At 36.1% G+C, this 20,698-nt stretch overlaps 1 protein-coding gene across 8 annotated transcripts in view; it reads left to right on the top strand.

The window, feature by feature from the left end:
• MPDZ (multiple PDZ domain crumbs cell polarity complex component) overlaps positions 1-20,698 on the top strand; it is a 191,076-nt gene that overhangs the window by 35,963 nt on the left and 134,415 nt on the right. For all 8 annotated transcript variants that reach the window (XM_066257256.1, XM_066257258.1, XM_066257257.1 and 5 more), the window contains one exon: positions 1,864-2,030. In XM_066257256.1, the coding sequence (XP_066113353.1) occupies positions 1,864-2,030 (167 nt within the window). The remainder of the gene's footprint in view (positions 1-1,863; positions 2,031-20,698) is intronic.

Here is a 20,698-nt window from a genome sequence, read left to right as displayed (position 1 = left end):
CTAAAGGTTGCTGGCTTAAAGCCCAAGGTCGCTAGCCTGAGCACAAGGTTGCTGGCTTGAGGAAAGGGTCACTCGCTCTGCTGTAGCCCCCGGGTCAAGGCACATATGAGAACTCAATCAATGAACAACTAAGGAGCTGCAATGAAGAATCAATGATTCTCATCTCTCTCCCTTCCTGTCTGTCCCTTTCTGTCCCTCTCTCTGACTCTCTCTGTCTCTGTAAAAAAATAAATATAAATAAATAAATAAGTTTGGCATCAAGAGACTGTGTGTGTATGTGTGTGTGTGTGTGTGTGTGAGTTATTTTTAGGGAGGTGTTTTTAATTATTACTTTTGGGATAAACTATCTGGTGGGACATGCATGTTAGATGCTGTGGTTATTATTATTGATAGTATAATATTATGATTACTCAAAATATATATTTTGCAACTTTGTGCCTGATAAATTAAGTGCTCAGTTAATATATGATTTATTTTAATTATAAATTAATTATGTACATAAAAATTTTCTATTGAAATTTAAGTTATTTTAAAATTAAATAGCAAATATTAAAACACTAAGTATTAAAAAGTCATGTTTTTGAAGAGATATGCATTATTGTGATATATGTGCAAGTAAATTCTCAACTATAGGACACTGTACACCGTAATATGTGAAATTGTCGTACTTTGGGTATGAGGACATTATCTACATTTATGTATTTATGAGTTAGTTATATTTCTAATTTTTCTTATAAGTAAAATTTTAAAAGGTGAACATATCAGCATTGGTAAAATCACAGAGCATTTAGTCTTCAATAGTTTTTATTAAAAAGTTGAAATAGCTGGCATTAAAACTTAAATGTAAAACCTTGGTCGGTTGGCTCAGTGGTAGAGCATCGGCTCCGGCATGTGGATGTCCCTGGTTCAATTCCCAGGCAGGGCACACAGGAGGAGTGCTCATCTGCTTCTCCACCCTCCCCTCCCTCTCCTTTCTCTCTTTCTCCCCTCTCCTGCAGCCAAGGCTCCACTAGAACAAGTTTTCCATAGGCGCTTAGGATGGCACCATGGCCTTGCCTCAGGCACTAAAATGGCTCCAGTACATGGAGCAATGGCCCCAGATGGGCAGAGCATCGCCCCTATTGGGCTTCCTGGGTAGATCCTGGTCAGGCATATGTGGGAGTCTGTCTCTCTGCCTCCTCACTTCTCACTTAAGAAAAATACAAAAATAAATAAATAAATAAAACTCAAATGTACTTTATCTGAATTAGTTTCTGTATTTTACAATTAGTTGCTTGTAGCATGCACCATAACCAGTTCTGCTTTTCAAACAGATTTTCTTACAAGAGACTTCAATGTTTGAGGGACATATAGTGACATGTTTCAGTCTCCCTCTTTTTTTAAATTTTTTTAGTTAGAGGAGGGGAAACAGAGAGACAGACTCCTGCATGCTCCTCAACTGGGAAGCCCATCAGGGGTTGATACCTGCCCATCTGGAACCCTTGCTCCATTGCTCAGCAATGAAACCATTTTTTAACCACTGAGGCAGAGGCCACAGAGCTATCCTCAGTGCCTAAGGCCGGCTTGCTTGAACCAATCGAGGCATGGCTGCAGGAGGGGGAAGAGAGAGAGAGAGAGGCAAAGGAGAAGAGAGAGCAGGGCTGGAGAAGCAGATGGTCGCTTTTCCTGTGTGCCCTGACTGGGAATCAAACCCGGGACATCCACAGGCCAGGCTGACGCTCTAACACTGAGTTAACTGGCCAGGGCCTCTTTTATATACTGAGTTGATTTTGTATTCTCAAAAGGATTTTTAGCATTTCTATACGCATTGGTTGATGAGCGTGTTTGAATCTCATTATTGACTAATGCCACTCTTTGGTATAGACAAGAACCGGGCCCTACAGGCAGCAGAGCGCTTGCAAGCCAAGCTGCGAGAACGCGGGGATATGGCAAATGAAGACAAACTGAGCCTTCTAAAGTCAGTCTTGCAGAGCCCACTCTTCAGTCAGATTCTGAACCTTCAGACTTCTGTACAGCAGCTGAAAGACCAGGTAGGACATCATTTACCCAAAGCAGGCATTCACAGCATGGCATAGATCTTGTGAAAGGCTTGTGTTTTTCTGAAAGGCTCAATTTTGTATGTATTAATACATAGTTAATGAAGTCATTCAAACCTCCAAACGAGACATTCAGATTCACTGTGGCTCCCCCGCCCTAGTTATTTATGTAATGGTTGTTGCTGTATACTGTAGATGATATGACATCGTGTTGAAAGCTGTGTGAATGCTAAAGAATAAGCCCTTACAGGAGAAGGGGATAATAAAAATGTGTTTCGGGTATATGGCTGTAGACTTGGTTTCCATCTTCACCAAAGCTCATTGTTCTTGTGATCTTGCTCATTCAGATTCAGGCATTCAGTATACTTTCAAGATTTCGGATAAGCCTGGATTTGCATGTGTAATCGTGTGTGAGGAAGGGAAATCACCTTTATTTTGACAGTAAAAGAAATAATTATTGTCATCGGTTGGAGGAATTGCAATTCTCACTTCTTAAAGGAGTGTAAGTAGCAATTCCTTCTATGACAGCATCAGATTGTGATAAACATTAGAACTCTTAAATGTAGCACTGTTTTTTCTGTAAAAATTATGAGCATTAAAAGTCCTAGCAATTATATTAAAACTGAAACATAGTACAATGACAGAATGAAAATTAAAGTCAGATGTTCTTTGAACTTAATCACCATTTCTCAGGTTTAAAAACATTTTTAAAATGGTGTTATCCTCACAAGATTTGAAGTCAGCCTGTGCCTTCAGTCCAGGTTAACTCTCATTACTTTATATTTTTAGCATTACTTTAATGGTAACAGATGACTTGCTGTTAAATATTCTGCCTTACAAGGTTAAAAATGAAACTTGAAGACTAGTTTCATAATTCAGTGAAAGAACAACTCCAAGTAAAATAAAAACTTAGAATGTGCCAAATACAAAAAGAAAAAATAGTAGTGATAGAGAAGAAATTTGTTTAATGTCATGAAACTTCTTAATCTAGATATTTTGGTAACCAAAAACTTAAATTAAAAAGAATCTTTAAAAGAATATATTTTTAGTGAATTTCTAATTAATGATTTTTAAAGTCATTATTATGAATTAAAAGAGATTTTATATGTAGTTGTGTTTCTCCTCTTTGCAAGTTATTAAAAAGGTTAGTTTTAGATACTCATTTTCAGAATGGATGGGTAAGGTTTAGAGAAACAAGTATTCTGAATATAAGTGTGATTATAATGTAGATAACTATCTGTTTTTTTTCAGAGTGTGTGAAGTTGAGCAGATATGTTCTCCCCTTATTGTGTTATGATGACATGATTATAATGACAGTAAAAGTTGAAACAAAAAGTATTAGTAACTATGTCAGAAAATACCACTAGTCCAGTGAGATATAACTATCAAGATACCCCTTCTAGTCAGCCTTATGTAAGCAGAATAGCATTTCTACGTACCAGGTCTGCTGAGGGAGGGGGAAAATAGGCCTACTTGTTATTGAACTTGTTTTACCTTTTCCAAGTAGAAATATGTTATGGGTTCCAAAACTGTTTGGGTCCCACATGATCAGCTGTGACCTCCGTGGAAATCTGTGGAGCATAATATGATTGAGTTTCATCATCTGTAATTAAGTACAGTGTGATATTGTTTTATTAGTGGTAGATGCTGATAATTTTCAGGACTAAGTAAGCTGTAGGGTTTGTGAATTCTACAGGCCTGTCTTATGTGCCTTTGGATTTTTGACTCTGGTCACCTGTTCAAATACTGAACAGAGACCAAGCAAACCATGCAACCTACACCCTGCTTATCTCATTGGCTTAGAGAGAGGTTGAGTGACTAGAACTAGAATTTGGTTTTTGTGGCCTCCCAAAGCACAGTTCTTGCTTTTTTTTTTGACTCTGCAGTCTGTCTTGGATTATTCCCCGCCCCCCCAAAGGCAGAAACTTGGTCCTTAGCTGATAAAAGTTTAATTTTGGTTAAAGCCACTGATAACCTCTCAGTTGTATTAAACTTTCACTTCATTCATTCATTCATTCATTCATTCATTCATTCATTCATTCTCCCTTCTTTTCCAAGTGAAAGGAGAGGAGATAGAGATTCCTGCATGTGCTGTGACCAGATCCACCTGGCAGCCCCTATCTGAAACTGAAGCTCTGCCCAGTTTGGACCGTGCTCATAGCCTAGCTGTTTTCAGTGCTGAGCTGAGACTGCACAGAGCCATCCTCAGCGCCTGAGGCCGATCAGCTCAAACCAGTTAGCCTTGGCTGTGGGAGGAGAAGGGAGAGAGAGAGAGAGAGAGAGAGAAAGAGGGGGAGAGATAAGGAAGAGAGGGAAAGGTGGAGAAGCAGATGGTTGCTTCTGTGTGCCCTGAAGGGGAAGTAAGCCTGGGACATCCACACTCTGGGCTGATGCTCCACCACTGAGCCAACTGGCCAGGGCCTGAATCTTTACTTTAGTTTCCATTTGTTACTAATTCAGTTTTATTTGTTTATTGAACTAGATTATTTTTCTTGTATGACTAGAGTAAAATTTCAAAAACTTGTATTATTTTTTGTTTTAAAGTTTAAGTATAGGCCCTGGCCGGTTGGCTCAGCGGTAGAGCGTTGGCCTGGCGTGCGGAGGACCCGGGTTCGATTCCCGGCCAGGGCACATAGGAGAAGCACCCATTTGCTTCTCCACCCCCCCCCCCTTCCTCTCTGTCTCTCTTCCCCTCCCGCAGCCAAGGCTCCATTGGAGCAAAGATGGCCCAGGCGCTGGGGATGGCTCCTTGGCCTCTGCCCCAGGCGCTAGAGTGGCTCTGGTCGTGGCAGAGCGACACCCCGGAGGGGCAGAGCATCGCCCCTGGTGGGCGTGCCGGGTGGATCCTGGTCGGGCGCATGCGGGAGTCTGTCTGATTGTCTCTCCCCATTTCCAGCTTCAGAAAAATACAAAAAAATAAATAAATAAATAAAATTAAAGTTTAAGTATAAATATTCTAAATTTTATATTAGTTTTAATTTTTCTGTATAGTTTACCAACTGATAATTTATTAATATTTATAATTTAATATTTAATTATTGCTTGTAAGAATAAAATTTTTTATTTTTTTTAACTAGTAGCTACACATATTTAATCAATGGCTAGCTTTTGTTTATTATCACATGCCTAAATTTTGTTTTCAGATGTATGATTTTATATGCACAATAGGTGCAAGTTACTGTTGCCATCTTCTTTAGTATTATTGGTATATTTGACTCCTCTGATTTTTCCCCACCATTATTCTTCTGTCTTTTAAAAAGCAAAGGATGTGAGTAATGGGAAAGCTGAAGGTATATGTAGCATATTGGTGAACATGATCATATTGTTGCTTTAAGGACAGATGCTGACATGCCGTGTTGAATTAAGCCTATTATTTTTTCCCCTCAGATCCTCCTCATTACTTCTATTCAATAACGTTTAATTTTCCTAATTTGCTTCTTCAGTATTAAGACTGCCCTTAGATATCAAACTGTTTCCCTTTGGCAAATTAAACACTTGACAGGTGTGTAACTGAGAGGGCAAAAAAAGCCATCCCCTGAAGGCATGTGCTATTTAAATATTGTCAGAAATATTAACAGGTCTGAGAGTATAATTGATGCCTCTGTTTAACTCTGCCTCATTATGCATTGTTCTAACTGCCAGCTAAAGGGATGTGTGCTATTAAACCTGAATAATCTCTAATGGCTCCAGTTTATTCCTACGCATGATTCCTGTTAAGCGAAGAGAAGGAAAAAAAAAGAAATGTGACTGTGTGTCAATGATCTGTCAAGTGCAAATTTTCCACTAGTGTCCTCCCTGTCACCTAGCCATCATAGCTAATAACTTCGGGGCTCAATGCGTATTCATGGCAAAAATTCAGCCATTGAGGGGCAGATAAACCTGTTAACAGTTTGATAATAGAAATTTGTCAGCCATGAGGAAATTGGATATGCATATTTATTCTATGACGTTTCTCCGGTCCAGTATAGGTGTATGCTACTTTCCTGATGGATTAATTGCCTTGCCTTATGAATTGACCAAAGGCACTAAATCAAACATCTTTTTACCCTGATTTCCTTGTAAGAAGAGAGTGGATTAAAATTGTAAATTCAACAGAAATTTGGGAAACAAGCCCCGAGGCACAGAATATTCTAGAAAATGCTTCTTTTAGTGATTTCCATATTTCTTAGAGTGTGACACTTTCTTATTTTGTTGTTGTTTGATATTTCCAGGCTCCTAGTTCATTAAGCTTTCTCCCAGAAAAGTTTTGACTTCTATACATATTACCTAGATGCATAATAGATACACACAAAATTCAGCCAGATTTTTCTAAGTCTTTCCTTGGAATTAATTGGAGAGATACTGACTTAACATAAAATCAAGTTGGAAATTACTGTTCAGTGTTGATGAACTTTATTCTCTTTCATTTTTCTTCTTGAAATATGATATTTCAGATGTAAAATTTTGGTTTATAGTCCTAAGTCACTGTTTACATTTCAAAAAATACTTGACTAAACTGATGGCAGAACATGTCAAAGATAAATCGAAACAAAAATGAAATAAAAATATCAGAGAACTAGATATTTCTTGGACTTTGGGTTACTAAAATTGAGTATAACATTAAATTCCATTTCTCAAAAGCAAAGGCAAAACAAAACAAAGCAACAGCAGAAAAGACTGAAGGATTATATATTGCTCAGTGTGAGACATCATTCAATGAGCCAAATTTTTCCTTGACAATAGGAGGGTTAGTTCATGGATTCTTTTATAAAAGAAGGCTAGTAATCATTTAATGATTATTAATAATTTAATAATCATTTATTAATAAACCTTTACTTAATGCCTAAATTCAATAAAAATATGCATAAATAAGATAGAGGTTTTCACTATCCACAGGAGAAAATAGAACATACATATTCTTATGTAATTTGTTAGAAAAACAAGAAGGCTTAATGGTATGAGTGGAAAGAATTACTAACTTTAGAAGAAAAGTTTACACGAGATAATATGTAAGGTGGGTCTTGAAAAATGAATAGGAGTTTTCAGCAGAGAAGGGAGAAATTATTTCAGGTGGTGGGAAAGTTTACAATAATGGTATAGAGCAGTTCTCAACTGAGTATGATTTTGCATTCTCCTTTCTAGGAGGCATTTAGCAACATCTGGAGATATTTTTGATTGTCCTTCTTTAGGGAGGGGGAGGGCATGCCACTGTCATGTATAGGGTAGAATCCAGGGTTGCTGCTAAACATCCTAAATGCACAGAATAGCCCTCCAGAACAGAATTACGGGGTTTATAACGTGTGCAGTGCTGAAGATGAGAAACTGCGAAACAGTCAATACAGACCTGTATTATCAGAGAGATAGAATATATGCAGGTTATTGCAAGAGAGGAAACTGTCAAGCCAGATTGTGAAAGCTTTAGTAATTTAAGGTGTGTTCTTTTAATCATCTTTGCTCTTTTGCATTCAACTTTCTATATCAAGCTTTATTGTATCAAGTTGCAATTGTATTAACTTTTATCTTCTAACCATTTCATTAAATACGATATTTTAACAATCAATCGTTTTTACTTCTCCACTTTTTAAAAATTTTACTAAAAAACACAATATATAGACCAGGCGGTGGCACAATGGATAGAGCGTCGGACTGGGATGTGGAGGACCAGGTTTGAGACCCCGAGGTCGCCAGCTTGAGCGCAGGCTCATCTGGTTTGGGCAAGGCTCACCAGCTTGAGCCCAAGGTCGCTGGCTCGATTAGGGGGTCACTTGGATTGCTGTAGCCCCCCCCCCCCCCGTCAAGGCACATATGAAAAAGCAACCAATGAACAACTAAGGTGCCATGACGAAGAATTGATGCTTTTCATCTCTCTTCCTTCCTATCTGTCCCTATCTGTCCCTCTCTCTGACTCTCTCTGTCTCTGCCACACAAAAAAACAAAACAAAACAAAAATACTATAAAATTAAGAGTTTTAATGACAGTTTGATAGATAAGACCTTCAATTACAATTGTAAAATATATCATTTGTTCTTCTAGGAAATGCAAAATAAAGGCAAAACAAAACAAAAGAAGCTTTTACTTCTTTCATTGTTCTTTGAATGAACTACACTAAGAATGGACACTAAGACTATGTCACAGTCTAATTTTTCTTTTTTTTTAGCTTATGCAAGAGAGAGAAAGAGATGGGATCAAATTGGGACAGACAGATAGGAAAGGAGAGAGATGAGAAGCATCAGTTCTTCATTTTGGCACCTTAATTGTTCAGTGATTGCTTTCTCATATGTGCTTTGACAGAGGTGGGTAGCTGTAGCTGAACCAGTTACACCTTGCTCAAGCCAGCGACCTTGGGCTCAAGTGAGAGACCTTGGGTTCAAGCCAGTGACCATGAGGTCATACCTATGATCCCATGCTCAAACCAGCAACCCTGTGCTCAAGTCAGCGGCCTTGGGGTTTCGAACCTGGGACCTCAGCATCCTAGGCCGATGCTCTATCCACTGCACCAGTGCCTGATCAGGCAACATTTTAATTTATAAAAGTGATAACTTTTCTGCCAGAGGGTACATGAGTAAATGTACACCCTGTATTTTTTTTCCTGATGCTTTGTCTTAAAACTGCAGCAAATGTTAGACAATGAAGAGAAATAGGTAGTCAAGTGTGTATTTCAGAGGGTCACTTTCAAATACCCCATATCAGCTGGGGGTGTTAAATCGAACACCAATATCCTGGGGCATGTCTTCAGGGCCAGCATTCTGTATGTATATTTTTGTAAAGCTGCTAAGTCAAGTTCTTGACCAAGGTATTGAGGTATGCTTACTTTTAAGCAGTAGCATCAGTGACCCTGATATTTTCTTACACTTATATATTTAAGATTGATGGAAATATGAGAATTTTGAAAGTTGAACATTTTGTGCCTCTGTTTTGAATTTGGTAATCAGAAAATAATATTTTGTGCAATTCATGTTTCCAAGAGCAGAAATACCTGTTTTCTCAGCTTTATTTTATTACATATATAAATGACAAACCATAACCCCCCCTCTATGGTTTCTCACTTGAGACTGAAATGAATATGATTCATCTAGAGGCTTGCAGTCAGCAAAGGGGAAAAGAATCACTGCTGTCTCTCAGGAATGTGTAAGACTTGGTGTTGGTGTGAGGAGGGACACAGAAAGAGAGAAAATATGTCTTGACCCCGTTAACAGGAACTATCTAAAAATGGAATGGAATTCTTCCCAGAAGAATGAAAATGAAAAAAAAGGTTTTTATTTGTCCTGAAACTGTTTTACTTTTATGGTAGAGAATTGCAACCATGAACCAGAAAAGTGTCCGTTTCTTGAGACTCTAATGTACATTGTCTAGGAGCAGTTTAAAGAAAAGGAGTGATTTTTATGTTTTTACATTTCCCATAAAGTTTATTTACTGTAGGAATTTCAAATACTTTATTTTTGGTACAATAACAGCTTTTAAATGTTTGTTCCTTTAACTAAAAGTTTGTAAATATAGAGCCTTTGAAGGACTAAAATTCTTGTTTTATCCTAGCCATGAAGGCACTGTTCAAGCTTTTTATACAGTACTGGATTAAAATGCAGCACCATCTTGCTATTGGCTATGCATGTGTGTCTAAAACAGCAAATGGTGCTAATTGTGTGGTGTTTTTGTGACAAAGTTAAATGAACTTTGGAAAGAAAAAAAATGTGAAATTTACTGGGTATAACCTAAATGAGTTTTTAAACGAAGAATTTTAGAACAGTTGATTTACATTTAACGCTGTAGTAACAACAGCAGTTACCTTTACGAACCCCACATGTACTATGGAGTTAGTCTCATTTAACCAGTCCGTCAGCTCAGAAGAGGGTGGGGGTTACCCCTGTTCTGTCCAGTGAGGAACTTGGGGTTTAGAGAGGTTATGTAACTTTATCTGGACTATACAATTAATCATTGGTAGATTTAGGAGAAGAATTTGTGTCTGTCTGATCCCGAAGCTAATGCATTTTATCTTTAATTTATACTTTTTCTAAACCCTCAGTTCTCTAATATAAAGTAATAAATAAGTATTGGGGGAAAAAAAGTTAATAGCATTCCTAAAGAGAAATGCACTTAAATGAAACATTTTATAAACTTAAATTTATTAAGATTGTCATTTCTCTTAATTCTGTCCCCAGATTTTAATCAGAGGGCCTTTAAAATGTTAACTAGTACTTTCACTCAGGTTTTATTTATAATTACCCTCAACTTTAAAGTAAATAAAGGTAATGGAATGGAGAAGCATTATATAATTTTAGTCTTAATGTATCCATTTTCATATACAGGGGTGGGCAAAAGTAGTACAAAAAGACATGCAGGTTATGATTTATTAAAATACCTTTATTAACTGTTTCACATACAGCTGCAAACCTGCTTTTGCCCACCTCTGTATTGATACATGTCTACATGTTTTTGTTTTATTTTTATTTTTCTCTAAGCAAAGTGTGAACTATGAATCAGTTTTATTTGGTTTTGGAAATGTAGGGCTTATAGGAGAAAGAGTAAAAATTCTAGCATGTCATTTGTCTAAATTTTCATTTTTGAAATTATTATTTATCCTGGCATTTAAAATAGATTAACTTAAAAAAAAATAAAATAGATGAACTTAATTTTGATTACTTCTGCCCTTTGATGTAGAAATTTCAATATCTTTTGATTAGAATATTTTTGGTTAAGCTATATTCTTTAATTTATTTTTCCCTTGAATGTTTTGCTAAGAAAGCACAGAAGTATTGAGATTTAAATAAAGAAAAGACATTCTGCAAAAACATATCAACACACATGCCTAGACTGGGGTGTGTATGCTTCGTTCCACTTGCCATTTGTTCTTAACAAGAATACAAAACAGTTTAGGAGTTAATTAATTGTATTTCAGATTTTTTTTCTTTTAGTCCATTTACTACTTTGGAGATAAAACCATACCATATTCATCTTTGAATACCTCATATCTAACATGGTACTTTATTCAAACTCAATAAATGATTGATTAATTAATGAATGCATGAATGTTTTCAATATTCAGAACTATTATACATTAGTAACTTACCTTTCCTTATTACAGAACTAATTTTTAAGATAAATTAGCCAAATACTGGTTACATTTTAACCCTGAGTTTTTCTCTTAGGAACCATATTGATAAGATGTTCCTCTTCCTCCCCTTTTTCCTCATTCTCATTCTCATCATCATAGTAATTAACAGGTATTAAGTTCTTTTTCTTTTCTTTTTCTTTTTTAAGTGAGAGGAGGGGAGATAGGCACAAACTCCTGCATGAGCCCCAACCGGGATCCACTCGGCAACCTCCGTCTGGGGCCTATGATCAAATCAACCCAGCTATGCTTAGCACCCAGAGCTACTGCTTGAACTAATTGATATGCTGGCTCTGGGAGAGGAAGAGAGAGAGAGATAGAGAGAGAGAGAATTGAGGGAGAGAAGCATATGGTCACTTCTCATATATGTCCTGACCCGGGAGCGAACCCCAAATATCAGCACGCCCAGCCAACACTTCATCCACTGAGCCAATCAGCCATGGCTGGTATTAAATTCTTACTGTGTGTCAGGAACTATTCTGCATAATTACATGTTTTATCCTTAAAACAATACTATCAAGTAGTTAAGGTTACTTTCCTCATTTTACAGATGGGGAAGTGATGCACAGAGAAGTTAAGTGGTAGAACTAGTATTTAAATGCAGGCGGGCTGACTTTAGAGCCCAGATCTTAAGTATGAAGCTGTGTTGTTTTCTCTTTCACTGTCCTCATAAACAGTGTAGTGAGCATAATTTAAGGATTTTCTGGTGACTTGAGGCATCATTTTGATTATCTGACCTGAGAGGCAGCCATTGTTGTGTAGTGTGGAGACAGACACAATCCAAATTTGTATTTTAGCTCTGATATTTGTTAGTAGGTGATCTTAAGCAAGAGTTTATTTCTTAAAATGAAAGTGTATACATTTCTTTAATGTAGCTTAATAGAATACAACTGGATTCTCATATCTGCTTTTGCACTTGATCTGTTTGTATCGTGATAACTATTTAATTGATTATAATTAAGTTATAGCTAGGTTTGTTAGGTAGTTCACAACATAAAATGAAAGTAATTAGGATTCAATTGAATAGGTAGAGACACTCATAGCAAGCTATATAACAGACTTTAATTCATTCACGGTTAAGATGAGTGGCTGGCTAAGTCTAGGTTCTCGTTTCGGTGGGGCCCCGAACAAACTTGCTTGAAGAGGCAGAGTGCTTCACTGCAGTTGCCAAATGGTCATGGTAGGTGATGTAGAGTCTGCATTGGGGTCTTAGGAGACAGACTGGATCTTCACCCCAGCTACTTATATATATATTTGGCCACTCATCTTAACATAGGGGTACACACTTGGGGAAATTCCACTCATAATCACAGTTCAGCACATATGTTATCTCAGGGTTACATGCTCGGGGGAATTTCGATCTTAATTACAGTCTTGCATACATAGTTATCTTGGGAAGTCACACATGGGTATAGCTAATTGCATTAATGCACTCATTATCAATTTTGATACTCTAAGCCTTGGCACACATTTCAAACATAGGGAGTTATCTCAAAAGGGCTTAAACTGGTTACACCTAAGTCACTTTTAGTTTCTTTTTTATATTTTATATTAATTTGGTTTATGTTTACTATAATATTTTGTCCTTTGGTCCCAAAGGATTAGTGGGCCTGAGGGAACATTAAGTAGTTTTTTTTTTCTGTTACTGAAGATAATCAAAACTTTAGAAGTAATAAGACAAGCAATGAGAGGTAAAATGTCTCAAACGTTATTAAAGATAGAGTACAAGGTATGAATACCGTATCTTATATAATACATAGGGTTAAGGGTTTCCTAATTAGATTTACAAGATATTGGGGTAAAGATTGAGCCAAAGGTTTCTATTAGATCACAGGGTTTATGTATATTAGAGGCAGCATGTACTATCAATATAGATTAGGCATTAGCAATAACAACCAAATTATTTTGTTTGTCCTTTTTAAGTTTCTTAATTATTTCTACAGTTTGATTATGGAACACTTATATTCTATCTTTTGTGCCATCATTTTATTCAGCTATATAGATGTGTAGATTCTGTAAGATAGTTTGTGTTTTATGTGGTAAATAATTGAAAGTGGAATGCAAAGTGAAATCCGAATATTGAATATTACCTTAGCGTGTAATGTTCATAGTGTTTCTAAGTAATTTACATTCCTATTGTCTTGTGTCATTAAGATTTTGCCCTATGCTATGTTCATAATATTTAATGTTATATATCAATAGATAAATGAAAATTCACCTAAGTTGTACATAATAGGGGTGAGGAAGTTTGTACAATAGGAATAGTAAAGAAATCAATAGGAAGGGGGCTGCGTGCAACATAGGAGGAATCTCTGTAAAAAGGGAGTACTATTTCAGTGGGAAAAGGGGGTTCTGATAGTTCAAGGAGTAATTGGTCTAAATCTACTTCTGTGTCAGATAGATTTTGGTCTAATTATTTTTCTTGAGTTTCAAAAGGTCCAATTTGCATGTCTTCATCAGAGTCTCAATACGAATTAGAAGTATTAGGAGAGAATGGTGAAATAGGAGGAGTTTGTGGTGATGATGAAGGAGGAGTAGGTGGGCTGTGAAGGAAGATAGGGCTTACTTAATATTATAAATAAAACTCCCTGGGTATTGCAGCCAGAGTTATTTGCCCAGTGGGTAAAAATGATTTTGTTTGCACCAGTAGAATTATTCTCACAACCTCTGTCGTTGCATAGAAATATTTCTAAGAATACTAGGGTTGATAACAGTAGCATATATTAGAGGACTAGAAAAAGGAGGCAGTTAATAAGCCTGAAACACATCTTAAACTAATGGGGATAAATTTGAGGTTTTTGTTTGTTGTAGATGCCTCTTTGTTATTGATGGTCCAATAAGTGTTTCCTCCAGCATTACAGATTATTTCCCGTTGGGATAAGAAATTATCCTTAGACGATTTGGTGATGACCTTATATGGAAATATTCTGTTTCTTCATATTGTCAATTTGTACCCTGGTTCCCTGGATACAACCAGGTGTGGTTGGGTTAGTGTGTCTAATGGGGATGGTCTGAGTTGTCTTGGTCTATTATTTATGAGGAAACAAGCCTCTAAGAGTAAAGCCTGTAGGCTTTGAAAACTATCACCAACTAATAGGGAGTCACATTTTGCCTTAATAAGCCCATTATATCTTTCTACTGTATCATGCCTGAGGTTCTTGGATGATAAGGTAGATGTAATTGCCCGTCTGCCTCATTATTTTTGGTCCATTTCTGTACAATTGTTGCTGTAAAATGCATGCCTTGATCCGATTCTATAACCTTTAGGGCAGTGGTCCCCAACCCACGGGCCGCGAACCGGTACAGGTCTGTGGGCCATTTGGTACCGGTCTGCAGAGAAAAAATAAATAACTTACAATATTTCTGTTTTATTTATATTTAAGTCTGAACAATGTTTTATTTTTAAAAATGACCAGATTCCCTCTGTTGCATCTGTCTAAATCTCACTCTTTACACTTGTCTCAGTCACGTGATACATTTATCTGTCCCTCCCTAAAGGCGGGTCTGTGAAAATATTTTCTGACATTAAACCGGTCCATGGCCCAAAAAAGGTTGGGGACCACTGTTTTAGGGTATCCTGTAGGGTTTTTCCAGTTATTTAGTGCTCTAATTGTTGTTTTTGCTGATGAATGTGAGGATGCTAGTGCATAGCTTATCCCTGAATATGTATCTACTATTGTGCATGCATATTTTTAGCCAAAAGGATATTTAAGTGTTCCAGTGAAGTCTATTTATAGTTTAAAATTTGGAATAAGCATATAATCTTATTCTGATGGGCTAGTATATTTGAACATATATGGGTTTTTAAATGTAGGGCAACTATTAATGGCCTTCCTGATGTCGCTATCAGAATTTTAAAATTTCTTCTTTGTGTACACCCTATCATGGCTGTATGTCCTAAATGTCCTGACTATGTATAATTTGTATAAAATCTATTGTGAATGTGAAAATCTTCCTTCTTAATTTTATATTCCTTTCCTTCTCTCTTTAAATTTAGGTTTGGAATTTTTGCAATATAATATTCTCCTGTTGTGGGATCCTTTTCAAATTTTAATTTTTGTATATATGTTTTTATGGATTCTATAATTGTTATCTCCTCATCTATGTTTTCTTACTTTGCAAGTTTATGTGCTGTTGGATCTCCTTGTGTGGTTTGTGAGATATCTGTTGTATCTGTGCTGATGTGTGTTCAGTATATCTTTATCTTTTGTGCTACCTCTTCTATGAGCTTTCAATATTCATGTGACCATAACTTTCTACCATTAATTATATATTCTTGTTCTCTCCATTTACCTGATCATTCAGTAGGTCCCTTAAAAACTGCCCATGAATCTGTATATAGAAAACCTTGGATTGTCCTTCTTCTAATGATATTTTTATAGCTAAATATGCTATCAATTCTGCATGTTGTGCGATGGGACTTACCTTCCTCCATTATGGCTTCATTCCTCGCTGATCTGAAGGCTGCGGCTCTCCATTTAGTTTTGTGGTCACTGGACATGGAGGCTGATCTGTCTGTAAACCAGGCACTTTTTAGAGCGGACCTATATTTTGGCCCCTTGGCCCCAAGATTCTCAAGAAGGAACTTCTCTCTAATGAATTTAAGGGGCTCTATTTCAAGTTTGGTAATCTCCTCAGTGAGGAGGACACGTTCTCCACTGCCACTTATTTCCTTGGAGTTAATGTACCACTCCGATGCCAGCACCTTCTCATCAATTTGGTGGGTACCTATCAGTTCTTCAGCCAACATTTTAAGCAATGCTTTCAGGACAATTAGTGAGCACATTCTTGTTGGTAATCCTCCTGTAATGAACTCAACATGGTTTAAGGCAGCAAGTAGTGTTCATGTATGTTTCTCAAATGGCAAATAATTATTATGAGCGTAAGGGAATCTTTTGAACCAAAATCCTGTTGGTACTGTTTATCTTCTTCTGAATTTTTGGAGTCTCCAACATCTATGGGTTCCCATAAATATTGTATGTAGGGTTAACCTATTTCTTTGCCTTGGTGAATGTAGTTTTTGGAAGTGTTGTATATATTCCTTCAGTATCTCCAGAAATTTCTGTTGCTCTGGTCCCCCTATGAAATCTACTACCTTTCTAGTAACCTTATAAATTGATTCTTTCAGTATGGATAACATGATGTGTTATGTGTTTTCTGCAATATACAATCCTACTAATTGTTGTGCTTCTTTCTTTGTTTTTGTAATGGGTATTGCTAATATTTTATTTACTACTCCCTGTGGTATTTGTCTCCCTGCTGTGTTCCATTCTATTCCTAAGAATTTTACTCTGGTGCCTGATCATTGTACTTTTTCCTCATTTGTTGTCCATCCAAATTCCCTAAGAGTTTGTTTGTTTATTTATTTATTTATAAATTTTTCTTAATTTTAATGGGGTGACATCAATAAATCAGGGTACATAAGTTCAAAGAAAACATGTCCAGGTTATCTTGTCATTCAATTATGTTGCATACGCATCACCCAAAGTCAGATTGTCCTCTGTCACCTTCTATCTAGTTTTCTTTGTGCCCCTCCCCCTCCCCTTTACCCTCTCCCTCCCTCCTTCCCCAAATACCACACTCTGGTCCATAAGAGTTTATTAATTTAAGTCTTCCTCTAATCCTTCTGGGAATTTTGATTCATCATTATTATATTATCTATGTATGCTATTATTTTAATTTTGTATTTTATATCATCTATTGATGATACTAGTAAATTATGGGCAATGGTGGGGGAGTTTTTATATCCCTGAGGAAGTCTCTTAAATTGGTATTGTTTTCCCTGCCAAGTAGATGTTGTGATAGGTCTAGACTACTCTGTTGTGTAGTAGTATCACAAAAAAAACATATCTAACAAATCTGCTGCTAAGAATTTTGGATTTAACTGTTGTATTATATTTGTCACCTCTTATGCATCTGGTAAGTTTCCTGGTAGAGTTGGTGACATCTTATTAATATTTCTGTAGGCTATAGTTATTCTCCAAGAGCCACTGGGTATTTTAGCGGGCCGTATCAGGCTATTATGTAAGTGTGACCTTCCGTTTTTTATTATGTCATCTTCTATTAGCTTTTCATTTCCTTTGTTACCTTCTGATGTCCTCCCTTTAATGTATACTGATTTATAAACAATGGTCTTATTATTTTGGTAGTTTTTATAGGTTCTATGCTTAATGCCGTTAACTTTTCCTTTTCATAAATTTACCCTTATTAATTTGAACATGTTTGGAATTATATCCATTCCTATTAAATTTTCTAATTGTAGACTTATCAGAAAATCTGTGTAAAAATTGTGTCCTCTAAATTTAATTTTACCCCTTCTTCTGTACGCTATTAGGTGGTTTTTTTTGTCACTCCATTATTGTTAGTTTCCCCTTATTGTATGTCCCTTTTAGTCATGATACTTTTGATCTAGTATCTATTATGAAGGTAGTTTTATATGGCTTTGAACTATTTTCTAATTGTACTTCTAATGTTACATATGGTCAGTTGTCTTCCTCCTATCTATAGATTTCACTTATATTTTTTGTATTATCTATTTCTTGCATTGCCCTAAGTCTTGGGTTTACTATATATCCCCCTTTTGAGGAAGCTAGCTAGTTTTTTGAAAATGGTCCCTTGTCTATCTCATTTGCCAAATTTGTCATAAATGGGTTGTTCCTTCCTTGTCCTTTTTTTTAAAATTTCCCTTAATATTTTTCTGATTTCCTTGGAAGAAAAGGTTATTTTTCTTCCAAAAAGGTTTTTGGTCTTGTAAGTATTTTAGGAGTCCTCTAAAATGTGTATTTTGCCAATTATTTTCCTTTTGTTGATACTGGTTTTGTTTCTTCCCATTCCTGTCAGAAAGGGTTTCCTTTTTGCTGGTTTTGATTGTATTGTCCATTTCGTTGCTGCCATTTATTTTGATTGTTCCTCCTAGGATATTGGAACCTATTTGTTGTTCTCCTATTTGGGTCTGGGAAAATTTTTTTCTGATTATTTTTAAATTGTAGCCCTATTATTTCTTTTGCTCCAAAACTGTATTGGAGCAAGGAATTTAAATCCTCATGTGTCTGTTGTCTTTGTCTTATTTCTTCCATTGTGTTTGACCCTGGTATTAAATTCTGTAGAGGAATCTTATGATAAGGGGTGCTCGGAATATCACCCCTTGTACATTATTTTTCTCCCACAGGGATGCTATGCTGTCTTCATATACAAACATTAATATTGTCATTTTCCTGACAGTCTTGTTTAAGCTCTTAAGATCACTCCATTTTACATGGCTTGTTGCATTTAGTAGGTCTAATGCTGGAAAAGCCTGTCTCCAGGCACTATTCATCCAGTTCCAGATTGATGTCATTCTGGTGGTCTCCGACCCCATTAGTCTTCTCAGCTGTTGTTTTAAATTTGGATTTTTCTATTGCGTCAGTCAGAGCCTGAGTTCATCTCTTGTTAGGAAGAGTGTGTCTCCCCCCTTGTTCATAAATTTTTACTAGCCAATCTACATCACTTGCTTCTGCTTGAATTATTAGCTTTCTCAGTTCTGCTAGTTCAGCTCTAATGTAAGAAGTGAACTCTGTGGTTTCCTTCTGTCCTTTATGTTATCTTGGGGTTATATGCTTAGGGTAATTTCAATCTTCTTTTTTTTGTTGTTGACAGAGACAGAGAGGGACAGATAAGGACAGACATTCAGGAAGGGAGAGAGATGAGAAACATCAATTCTTCATTGCTGCACCTTAGTTGTTCATTGATTGCATTGTCATATGTGCCTAGATGGGGGGAAGCTGGGGCACAGCAGACTGAGTGACCCTTTGCTCAAGCCAGCGACCTTGGGCTCAAGCTGGTGAGCCTTGCTCAAACCAAATGAGTCCGTGCTCAAGTTAGTGACCTCAGGGTTTCGAACCTGGGTCCTCCACCTCCCAACCAATGCTCTATCCATTGCGCCTCTGCTTGGTTAGGCAGGAACTTTCAGTCTTAATCACAGTCTTGCATACATAGTTATCTTGGGCAGTCATACATGGGTATAGCTAATTGCATTAATGCACTCATTATCAATTTAGACACTTTAGGGCTTGGCACACATTTCAAACATAGGGAGTTATCTCAGAAGGGATAAACTGGTTACACTTAAGTCAGTCTTAGTTTCCTTTTTACATTTATATTAATTTGGTTTTATGTTTGCTATAACAGTTTGGATTTTTTGTTTTAGTTGATATACGTGGAGAAAATCTAACCTCACACAGATATGTAGGTGTGAAAGCTTGGAGTACAGCCTTTTTAGATGCTTGTGGAAATCTTTCTTTGATAGTACACCAACACTCTTGGTAGCTTCTCAAAAATTAGTTATAGTGTCGAATCTGAAACTGAATCAATGAAAAATAGTGTATATTACAGTAAAATCTGTTTCTCTTGCTCTTTGAATTTTTAAACCTATGCATAATTTTGTATCATATTGATCACTGAAAAATTTGAGAAGTAGGACAATCATATTTTAATCTATTATATAAAAAAGTTATGCTTGGTAGTATAGCTTTCCATCTTATCAACAGTCTTTAAATTATGAAAGATTGTCAAGTGTAAGGTGGCAAATAACAAGTTTTCCAAAATTCTAATTGTCACTTGAAATCTTTTATTTTACTATTGGCAACAAATACTGTCAGTTGTTTTTCTTGAAGTGACAAGCCATCTTTCTTCATTTTGAAGAAATTATATGCCATCTTCCTATGGCTATATAATCACGTTTTTATATTGAGTAATTTTTTCAGTAATATGATACACATGAAAAAATGTTACCTAATTCAGCTTACAACTCAAAAACATAATGCTTTTCCTCTAGACAACAATTTTCCTTTTTATGCAGTAAAAGTACTTTGAAAAGGCATATTACACATTCAGCAGTCAAGACTGAAAAAGATGAATACTTTTACTACTTCATCAAGAACTTTTCAAGGTGATTCTGTGGGTAGGGAAGTAAACTATTTTTCTTGATGAGAAGAGTTGAAAAGAATTTGTTGTCTTTTGTCTCTTTTCAGCCTACCACAGATACCTCTACCCCCAATGATACTAATAAAAAATAAAAGTATTATCAAGAAATTGATCAAACAGTGTGACAAAGAAACTCTTCTTTTTGAAATTAGTGGAATCTAATTGGGATCTTAGTAGAAAGTCAGGGGATAGTTTAAAAAATCCTCTTATATTTTACTTCAGTATAGGAACCAACATTTTTTAATGATAAATTAAAAATATTTTTAAAACAATGCATAATGAAAATAATTTAAAATAAAACTATTTTAAGTTTATTTTCTAGTCTTTATCCAAATGTTTATATATGTTTTAGAAAGTGGGGTATCTGAATCATTTCATTAGCTATTTTAGTAGAATTTAGTACTTCTTTTAAAAAGTTAATGAAATATACATGAAGTATTCTGCATTATCCTGCCTGAACCCAACATTTTAGTGAGTATGCATTGTGGATTGATTTTAATCAATATGTTTTATGATGTAATTTCAAGAATGAATAAAATCTGCTTGACCAGGTAGTTGCACACTGGTTAGAGCGTCAGCCTGGGATACCAAGGACCTTGGTTTGAAACCCTTGAGG

Source organism: Saccopteryx bilineata, chromosome 2 (assembly GCF_036850765.1).
Source record: "Saccopteryx bilineata isolate mSacBil1 chromosome 2, mSacBil1_pri_phased_curated, whole genome shotgun sequence".
Lineage (NCBI taxonomy): Eukaryota > Metazoa > Chordata > Mammalia > Chiroptera > Emballonuridae > Saccopteryx > Saccopteryx bilineata.
This window is presented reverse-complemented; position numbering and strand designations above follow the sequence as displayed.